This window comes from Passer montanus, unplaced genomic scaffold (genome assembly GCF_014805655.1).
Source record: "Passer montanus isolate IOZ18808 unplaced genomic scaffold, ASM1480565v1 scaffold112, whole genome shotgun sequence".
NCBI lineage: Eukaryota > Metazoa > Chordata > Aves > Passeriformes > Passeridae > Passer > Passer montanus.
In genome coordinates, this window is record NW_024357836.1 from 352,308 (window position 1) to 362,474 (window position 10,167).

The window sequence follows — 10,167 nt, forward strand, 5'->3', positions numbered from 1 at the left end:
CGGGCGAGCAGTGCCGCTCCCGGGACTACAATCCCCATCACCCGCCGCGCGTCCCGCTCCGCCTCGCGCGGCGCCATTTTGTTCCGCGGCGCAGCCTGAGATGGCGGCCGGGCCCGGGCGGTGAAGGTCCCGCCGCGCTGAGGGCAGGGGGGTCCCGCCGCCCCCCGCCCGCCCCGCGCCGCGCTGGGGCCGCGCCGCCGCCGCCGGTCCATGGCCTGGAGGCGGCCGCTGGCGCCATGGACCTGCGCACGGCCGTGTACAATGCGGCCCGCGACGGGAAGCTGAAGCTGCTGCAGAAGCTGCTGGGCAGCCGCAGCCGGGAGGAGCTGGAGGCGCTGACGGCGGGGCCCGGCGGCGGGGGCGGCCCCGGGGCCGGCAGCACCCCGCTGCTGATCGCGGCGCGGCACGGACACCTGGAGGTGGTGGAGTACCTGCTGGATCACTGCGGGGCCCGCGTGGAGGAGGGCGGCTCCGTCAGCTTCGACGGTGAGACCATCGAGGGGGCCCCGCCGCTGTGGGCGGCCTCGGCCGCGGGGCACCTGGGCGTGGTGCGGAGCCTGCTGGACCACGGCGCCTCGGTGAACCAGACCACGCTGACCAACTCCACCCCGCTGCGGGCCGCCTGCTTCGATGGGCACCTGGAGATCGTGCGGTACCTGGTGGGCGAACGCGGCGCCGACCTGGAGGTGGCCAACCGGCACGGCCACACGTGCTTGATGATTTCCTGCTATAAAGGGCACCGGGAGATCGCCCGGTACTTGCTGGAGAAAGGGGCCGATGTGAACCGGCGCAGCGTGAAGGGGAACACGGCCTTGCACGACTGCGCCGAGTCGGGCAGCCTGGAGATCCTGCAGCTGCTGCTCCGCTCCAAGGCCCGCATGGAGAAGGACGGCTACGGCATGACCCCTCTGCTCGCTGCCAGCGTCACCGGCCACACCAACATCGTGGAGTACCTGATCCAGGGCGGGCTGCAGCAGGACGAGGCTGCGGGGAGCCAGAGCGGGACCTGCGCCTCGGGTGGGAGCCATCAGAGGGGCTGTAGTGAAGAGGGCTGTGAGGGCTGCGGTGCTTCAGCCTCCGGCCAGGACGAGGTCCCGAACGTGTTCTGCACTCGAGAGGCTGCTGTGGAAGCGCTGGAGCTGCTGGGTGCCACGTTTGTGGACAAGAAACGAGACCTGTTGGGAGCCCACAAGTACTGGCGCAGGGCGATGGAGCTGCGCTGCGAGGGCGGCAAGTACCTGCCCAAGCCCGAGCCCCGGCAGCTGGTGCTGGCCTACGACTACTCGCGGGAGGTGAGCTCTCTGGAGGAGCTGGAAGCCCTGATCACGGACCCCGACGAGATGCGCATGCAGGCGCTGCTGATCCGGGAGCGCATCCTGGGCCCTTCCCACCCCGACACCTCCTACTACATCCGCTACCGCGGCGCCGTCTACGCCGACTCCGGCAACTTCGAACGCTGCATCAACCTGTGGAAGTACGCCCTGGACATGCAGCAAGGCAACCTGGAGCCCCTCAGCCCCATGACTGCCAGCAGTTTCCTTTCCTTTGCTGAGCTGTACTCCTACGTGCTCCAGGACCGTTCCAAAGGCACTTTAGCCACCCACCTGGGCTTCTCCGACCTCATCGGGGTGCTGAGCAAAGGGGTCCGGGAGGTGGAGAGGGCCCTGGTGCACGGCAAGGACCCTGTGGCAGACTCGGCGCAGTTCACCAAGACGTTGGCCATCATCCTGCACCTGGTTTTCCTGCTGGAGAAGGTGGAGTGCACCCCGGAGCAGGAGCACCAGAAGCGCCAGACCATCTACCGCCTGCTCAAGTGCAGCCCCCGCGCCAAGAACGGCTTCACCCTCCTGCACATGGCCGTGGACAAAGACACCACGACGGTGGGGCGCTACCCCGTGGGCAAATTCCCATCCCTGCACGTGGTGAACTTGCTGCTGGAGTGCGGGGCGGACCCGGACAGCCGGGACTATGACAACAACACCCCCCTGCACGTGGCTGCCCGCAACAACTGCCCGCTGATCATGAGCGCCCTGATGGAGGCCGGGGCGCACATGGACGCCACCAACGCCTTCAAGCAGACGGCCTACGAGCTGCTGGACGAGAAGCTGCTCACCAAGAGCACCATGCAGCCCTTCAACTACATCACCCTCCAGTGCCTTGCTGCTCGCGCCCTGGACAAGCACAAGATTCCCTACAAGGGATTCATCCCCGAGGAGCTGGAAGCCTTCATTGAGCTGCACTAGGGTGTGACAGACGACGGTGCCCAGCCTGTCCCACCCCGCTGAGGTTGTGCAGCTGGAGGGCTCGGGCTGGCTGTGCCAAAGTGCCCAGGGCTGTCGCTGTGCTGAGCTTTGTCCCCATCTGTCACCACCCAGCTGGCGTGTCGGGGCAGGGGAGGAGGAGGCCCTAGAGCTCATGGCTGTCCCTCGTTGTCACCTTCAGGTACCAGCTCTCTCCAGTGCACTCTGTCCACAGATGCCACAGCCCCTGCCCTTCCCCAAGCCACCATCGTGTCCTGAGAAGGAAGGAAATGGAGATTCCCTGGGACCTGCTGCCTGTCCCGTTAGTGCTGGATTAACTCAGTGTTCAGCTTTGGAGCAGCTACACATCCCCCACGTGCTCTGGCCCTTCCCACCCCACACACACAACAGGTAGAAAGTGAGTGAGGAATGAAACACCCTCCAGTTAATCCCTTCCCCTCCCTCCTGTCAGGTTTGGGACAGCCCATGCCCAGCAGCCGAGGGGCTCGAGCTCTGCCCAGGGTTGGCACAGGGCTGGGTGTGCTGAGGATGGGGTTTGTCTCTCTCTTGGTTGGCCAAGTAGCACATGGTGTTAAAGGCCTGAGATTTCCATGATTGTGCATAAAGCTGGGATGTTTTTTCTCTCGTAGAGCCAGGCCCTATCTATGCTGCAAGACTTCTCCAATCCTGTAAGATAGAGGAAGGTCAGTTCTGGTTATACAGTTTCATCCATAGATGTTGTAGTTTATGAACGGGGAGGAAAAAACTACTTTAAGAACAAAATCCTGATGTGGTGTTCAGGCCCTTGGCTTGTCCATTCCACACCCATTTGCTCCATTCCCAGCATGAATGTGCTGTGGCTCCAGAGGGCAGCAGGGATTGAGCTGGAAGGGTGAATGTGTTTGGGAGCCAAAACAGCACATTTTGAGCTATTTTCAGAGCTGAGCTCTTGCAAGCCCTTTAGGCCAGGAGGTAGCTGCAGTGTGGAGGTGCTTGGAGGGGGTTATGAAAGCAGGTGAGTGTGGTGGGTTTGCACCAGGGTGGGCTGAAGGAAGAAGCAAGAAATGAAAGTTTAAGGTGCCTCCTTGTCCTTCTGAGGTTTTAGTGCTTGGGCTCTGTTATTGCCCCATTCTGAAACCTCATGCAGTGGGTTCTTAGCAGCTGGTTTGGGCTTTTGAATCTTTTTTTTTCTTTTTTTTTCCTTTTTTCAATTTTTTTTGTAACTTCACTGAGGATGGTGCTACTTCCAAGGTGGAATTTGAAATCTCACCTGGCTGCTGTTTGGGCAAGCTCCTTCCTTTGATGAGGATCTGCACACACCTTGTTTTTAACTCTGTAGTCTCAGGGCAGGATTTTGCCTCTATGAGCAGACCCCTCCGTGGTGGAAAACAAAGAGTTTCCAGCAGTTTGTCCTTGTGCAGGCGGTGATGGGCAGCCTGTGGCTCCTTCCCTGGCCCTGAGCAGGGTGGGGAGCAGAGCTGAGGGGGAAAGCAGCTGCCTGGAGCTCTGGGAAAGGTCCACCTGAGAGAGCAGACCCCTGCCCCACCCTGGCTCTCTGTGCTACTGAAGCTTCTCTGTTTGTATTTATCAGCCTCAATAACCACGCTCTCTGCCCCTTCAAGGTATTGTAGATCTGCCAGTACATTTTGCAGTGTTAACTATAACATTTATTTATAAAGCGAGGAGGTTTAACTTGAATTGAGCTGTAAAGTGCAGAGTTAGTTTAGCTGCCTTCTATTTTTTTTTCCTTTTGGCTGAAACCTGAACTAAACTGCAGGAATGGGATTTGTTCCTTTGTGAGCTGATGAGCGCTCTTAACTTTAAATAATAAAACAAAAAATGGCTGCTAGAATGCAAGTGCCTTGGACTTCTTCCTGATAAGCCTCTATATTCAGGTGTTTTCCTCTATTTCCAGTTTGTTTCCTAGGGATGGGACACTGTGGGTATGGAATCCTGGGGTGTTTACAATTAAACAGGTGTGAATGCTTCATTTCATGGTTACTCCTGTGAAAAACCAATCTGTGCTGCATTGACAAACTTCCCCTGGAAAAGAGTAACACTGACACTGAAATGACACCTCCTCTTCTGTGTTTTGCCTCACATTTTGGTGCAAATCAAACAACGTGAGAGGATCTGTGTTGACTAGGGTGTTACCTGCCTTACACATGGGGACAGTGGACACAGCAAGCAGAAGGAGGGACACTGTCATCAGTTTGGTTTCCAACCCCAAATCCATCAGGGATGGTAAAAACAGGAATTAATGGTACTGGAGTTAGTCCCGCACAAGGACCTGGATCCCAAAACTGCTTGGTCTTCCCCAGGGAGGATGGGTGGATAAAATATTGGAATGTTTGTCCTGTCATTTATTGCTCCATCCGTAGTTCTTGATGCCTTGATGAAGGACGGTGCCTTTGTGCTACAAATGCCATTGGAGCAGTGTCTGTAGAGCCTGGGCTCGTGCTCCTCCCTGGCAGACATTCCTCCTGTGCTGCAGGTGATCTCCAGGGTGGGAGAGCAGCTGCCAGGCAGGTACCAGGAGCCAGGTGGCACCCAGGGCTGCTGGCAGGAGAGAGTGGCAGGGAAGGGAGTAAATCCAGGCAGGAGCAACCCTGGAGCTGAGCTCGTGGTCAGGGAGCTGGGGGATCCAGCAGCCCCAAGGAAGAGAATATTCTGTGTGATGGAAAAGGCTTCACTTTTTTTTTAAACACATAAATAATCTGTAATTACACAGAGGGCCCAGCAATTAAATGTTGATAGTAATTACAGGGTGGAAGAAATCACTGCATGATTTAGGGGTAATTACACTGAACAGGCCTGATTGAGTGTAGGGCCAGCTCCATGTGGGCAAAACACAGTTGTGGAGAACAGGGCAGTGTTTCAGTGATTATTTTGTTAATTCTTGGACAGAGAGGAGCTTTTTCTGCACTGTGGTGGCTGCAGACCCTCGTGTAGCCCAGACACAGCTCTCCCTCCCCTGTGTGTGAGCCAAGCACGCTGGATGTGCCTGTGCTGAGGTTGTTTACAAGCTGGAGCAGCTTCCAGCTGACTAATTTTGCATGATTATTTATAGTAGGAGAGGAGCTGGGAGAGGAGGGGTGTGGGAGTGCTCCCAAGGGGAGGGACTGTCCTGCACCCACGGCAGGGGACAGGAACTGCAGTGACACAACAACTCCTAATGGTGCTGTGGAGGAGAGAAACCAGGAAAATAAAAGGAGTTCAAGCACTTGGAGGATGCCAGCAGGCTCTGGAAGGAGTGGATGGGTTAATCCATGGTCACTGGGTCCTGCAGGGTTAAAATCCAGCCTTTGAGAGCTGGAAGGCAAGAGCTGGGGGGCAGCTCAGAGCCTCCTGCAAGGATTTAATAACATCTGCCCCACTCAGGGGTTGGCTTGGGGCTCGCAGGGCTCTGGGTCCCAGGCTGCAGTGTGGAATGAGGCCTGACAGGACCCAGCTGGGGCAGGGATGGCCTTGGATCCTCCTGGAACCTGCTGGGGAAGCCAAGGAGTGCCACGAGCACACACAGCCCTGCAGGGACACCTGGGATGGGGTCACTGCCCTGTGCTGACCCCAGGGGCATCCCCCTGAACCGGGAGTGGCTCCTGAGGAGCCCGGAGCTGTGCCCTGCTCCTGGCACAGGCTGAGCTGCCTCTGGGCTCTGCCCCGGGAGGGAACAGCCCCATTTCCAGTCTCTCGGTGGCTTTGGGGTGACCTCTGCTGACGATCAGGAAAATGGCTGTGCCTGGAGCCTGGGAGGAGGAGCCAGGGCCTTGCTCCAGGTGCCCTCCTGGTGTTAAAGCTCAGATCCTGCAAAATTTCCCCTCCCACTCTCCATTCCTGGGTTTCTCCGCCCTTCTGCACTATTCTGCTCACTGGTTTTGGTTTTTCATTCTGCTTTTTCCTTAAAGGCAGCTTCCCAAAGCATCTCTTGCAGATTGTCCCTCAAATCATTTGGTCAGTGCCATCTCCCAGCCCCTCCAGCCAACATGCACAATAGTTTTCCATATATCCCTGACTATCCCTTTTCTAATTCTACAGGAAAGAAGCAGAGGAACACAAATAAATTAATTAAAAATTATTTATAAAATTTTCAAGTAGTCCCAGACAATCATAGGAAAATAATTTTCTCAGTTACTTTCAAGAAATCACGACATCATTTTTCCAACAAAAAATGAAGAATTTTCTTTTGTGCTTCAGGAAAATGGCACTCTTGATGCATAGAGTAATAGTCCCAGTCCCAGCAGAATCACTCTAGTCCAGGATTGGAAATGAATTTTGTCTTTTGCTGCCCCAGTCAGACGTTGTGCCTGGCTTGCTCCTGGCTGTGCCCTGGCCCTGTTTCCACGTGCATCACGTTGTGGTTCCCGATCTGAACCATGCGGGCGTGCTGGATGATCAGGGGTGCCAGCCCTGCCTGGCCTGCTGGCAGGCTGTACTGGCCTGGGGGCAGCTGTGCTTGGGAAGGGGGAGGACCCCTCTGAGCAAGGGGGGGTTCCATCGGGGCAGGGGGACACCAGGCTTGGGCTGGTGGCCCTGGTGGCCCTGGCCATGGCGCTGCTGGAGGCCCCCAGCGAGGGGAGCCCAGGCTCAGGGCAGCCAGGTTCTGCTGGGCTTGGTGCTGTTCCCAACGTGCCTGGAGCTTCCTTCTCTGCAGCTGGTCCCACATGGCTTTCTTCTCTCTGATCTTCTTGGGGTTAAAAGTCTTTTGCACGTTTGTGGGGAAGAGAGGAGAGCTCTCATTCAGGGTGACGAGCGCGCTGAGCATCCTGGGGATCTGGCTGCCCTCCAGGGCGTTTGCCTTGGGTAGAAATGGGATGACTGAGTCTTGCTTGGAGGGGTCCAGGATGGACTGCATCAGAGCAGTGTCTGTCTGGTACAGGCACAGGTTGCAGGGAAAGTTCTTGGTCAGCAGGAGGATCATGAAGGCAGAGTTTTCCATGGCCTCCTGGAAGCAAGTCATGTGGCTGCGCCCAGCAATGAAGAAATCCTCACTGAGCGTGGCTCCGTTGGGCACCCCCATGCTCTCCAGCAGGTTCTTGACCTGCTGGGCCACAACCTCATCTTCACTGGCGTGCAGAACAACAAACGTGAAGAACTTGGCATCATCTGGCTCTGATGGATCCATGGCTGGGGGAGCAGGAGGCCTGGCTGGAGAGGGGAATGAATGCAGGGGAGGGGGATATGATAGTTTGGAGGGAGATTCCTGAAGAGGAGGAAGAGTTGAGGAGAAGGAATAAGTAGGAGGAGGAAAGGAACAGGTTGAAGTAGAAGCAGGTGCAGAGTTGCAAGGAATGCCTGCTGGAATGTTGGAGTCCTGTATGGACACGAGGGCAGGAGCAGTATCCGCTGCAGCCCTTGAGTCAGGGACATCAGCAGGTAATTGCTTTTCATCCTGCTTTTCTCTTGGTGTGTGAGGCTCTGTCGCTGTGCTGGACATGTCACTGCTTTGGGCAGGCTCCGAGGGCAGCGGTGTTGGAATGGGGAGAGGGCTGGGGTGACAGGGCCTGACCTGCAGAACCTCCTCTGGCTGGGGCCCTCGGGCAGCTGTGTCCTGCCCAGGGGGAGAGCTGGCTGTGCTGGCCCAGCTGGATTCCTGAGGGCTGTGGCTCTCTGTGTCCCCCTTGGGGCGTCCAGCACGGCTGGGGACACACTCAGGGACAGAGGGCTGGGTGTGAAAAACAACTGTTGGGGATGCACTGATCTCCAAACAGCTGGACAGGGAGGAGCTCCCTGCAGAGCACAGGGTCCGTGGGCCTGAAAGCTCTGAGTTGCCTCTGATCTCCACTGGTGAGCTCCTCACTATGTTGTGGGAGCTGGCTGTGTGGGGAAATCCTGCATCCTCGTGGGATCTCAGCGTCCCAAACCTGTCCCCTGAGCCCCCGCTGGCTGCAGAGCCCTGCTCCTGCTCCTTGGGTGGGATGTTGTTGAGTGTCCCCCGCTGAGTGTCCTTGCTGGCTTTGTCCCTGGCCTCAGGACTGCACAGCTGCTCCTGTGCCAGCACTGTGTACAGCTGTGCCAGCAGTGCCACGGCTCCTGCATCCAGCTGGGGAGGCTGCAGCTCCTCCCCATCTTCCCGCGCTCCTGCAGCGCCCAGTTTGAGCTGGTGGATGTACTGGGCTGCCTGGTTATCCCTCAAGGCATCCAGACAAATTCTTGCCTCCGTTTCTTGCCCCAGCGTGAGCAGGACCATAGCTTGCAGTATCTTGCTGCAGGGCCCAGGTCTCAGGTGCTTCAGTTTGAGTTTGAGGCTCAGCAGTTTCTCTGGCGGGGCCTGGGACAGAATGTTGAACACGTCCTCGAAGCTGGGCTGCAGCTCAGCTCTCTGTGCCATCTCAGCAGCTGTTGGCCCTGACCACGGACTGGAGCAGGGGTGGGAAAAGCATCTTATGGCCAAGGGCTGTCTGCCTGTGGGGCTGGGGGTGCCCCGCTGGTGCTCCTGGTTCCACACAAGCCTGCGGTGCCCGGGCACTCTGCTGGGAGCTGGGGCCTCTCAGAGCTGGGAGCCTGCGAGGAGAACAGAGCACAGTGGTCACAGGGGTGATGTGGGCACTGGGGGATGCTCCTGCAGCTCACCGCCTCTCTCTGTCACACCTCCCAAATTATTTTTGCATCTGTTCTGTGCTTGCAGCTGTGCCAGTGCTCTGTGCATTATTCCAGCTCTGTGATTAAGCAAAGAGCACATTCTTCACGTTCATTTCACATTAATTACAACTGGTTTAAGATAATTGATGAAATAATGCTATATTTAGGTAAATCCAAGTGTCTCCTCCAGGCAGCTGGTTCCAGGGTTCTCACAGGCTCCTTGTGATGGCAGTTGAGGAATAAACCAGGTGTAGAGGAAACCCTTTCCAGCCGATAACCTGTGTTATCAGGGAAGACTCATAGGAAAGAATTCCTTCCCCATATCCCACCCAGCCCTGCCCTCTGGCAGTGGGAGCCATTCCCTGTGTCCTGTCCCTCCATGCCTTGTCCCCAGTCCCTCTGCAGCTCTCCTGGAGCCCCTTCAGGCCCTGGCAGAGCTCTGAGCTCTCCTGGAGCCTTCTCCTCTCCAGGTGAGCACCCCCAGCTCTGCCAGCCTGGCTCCATTCCTGGAGCAGCTCCGTGGCCTCCTCTGGACTCTGTCCCAGCAGCTCCACGTCCTTCTTTCATTGGGAGACGTTTATATCCCCATCCACAGGTGATCCCTGAGCCCCTGCACTCACCCCAGGCCTCTGATGGGATTTTAATTTAACAACAGGAGTGTTGGAGGGGAGGGCTCCGGTGGGACACTCGCTGCTCCAGGCGCTGCCTGAGCCTGCTGCAGGAACTCTCCCTATTTAAAGGCAGCCCCAGCGAACGCCCCGAAATAACTCTCAACTCGGGAAAGTTTCCACGCTCGGTTTTGTTTTCACGTCTCGCGAAAACCCTGCAATTGCCCAATGTGCCTCGCTGCCCGGGCCGGGCCAGCCCTGCCCCGTGTGCCCGATGGGCACGGGGGTGGCACGGCCGGGCTGGGGGCGAGCCCCGTGCCCGGGAAGGGCGGGGGTCGGCCGGGAAGGGCAGGAAGGGAGGGAAGGGAAGGAGCAGCCTACCTGCGGCCGGTGCCCGGGCCATGCGGAAGCAGCACTGAGCCCGGGCGGGGCAGAGCGGGGCGGAGCAGGAACCGGCACCGGGAGGGAGCGGGAACCGGCACCGGCAGGGAGCAGCCCCGGGACCCGCGGCACGGCTCCCGGTGAGCCACCCCAGCCCGGCCCGCTGTGCCCCGCACGAGCAGCCGGAGGTGACACAGAGCGCTGGGGACAGGCAGGACCCGACCCTTCCCTGCGGGAGTGCCGGTGGAAGTGCTGGAGCAGGGAGGAGCAGTGCAGAGCCCTGGGTGCAGGGGGGGCACAGGCAGCTCGGGGTGAGGAGGAGCAGGGGGGCATGGACAGACTCCCCTGAGCCTCAGGAG

At 58.1% G+C, this 10,167-nt stretch overlaps 2 protein-coding genes across 2 annotated transcripts; one reads left to right on the plus strand and one right to left on the minus strand.

Annotated features, from left to right (window-relative positions):
• The first annotated feature begins 85 nt into the window (after positions 1–85).
• On the plus strand, positions 86–4,092 carry FEM1A (fem-1 homolog A). Its single transcript, XM_039733850.1, has one exon. It carries the CDS (start codon positions 237–239, stop codon positions 2,241–2,243), a length of 2,007 nt encoding a protein of 668 aa, XP_039589784.1. The 5' UTR covers positions 86–236; the 3' UTR covers positions 2,244–4,092.
• TICAM1 (toll like receptor adaptor molecule 1) lies at positions 3,432–10,011 on the minus strand. Its single transcript, XM_039733840.1, has 2 exons — positions 9,809–10,011; positions 3,432–8,741 (listed from the first exon to the last, which is right to left on the minus strand). Exon 2 carries the CDS (start codon positions 8,566–8,568, stop codon positions 6,532–6,534), a length of 2,037 nt encoding a protein of 678 aa, XP_039589774.1. The 5' UTR covers positions 8,569–8,741; positions 9,809–10,011; the 3' UTR covers positions 3,432–6,531.
• Between the last annotated feature and the right edge of the window lie 156 nt (positions 10,012–10,167).

Bases quoted from the DNA above. Each gene is read 5' to 3' on its own strand.
- FEM1A (XM_039733850.1), top strand. From the start codon at position 237: ATGGACCTGCGCACGGCCGTGTACAATGCGGCCCGCGACGGGAAGCTG.
- TICAM1 (XM_039733840.1), bottom strand. From the start codon at position 8,568: ATGGCACAGAGAGCTGAGCTGCAGCCCAGCTTCGAGGACGTGTTCAAC.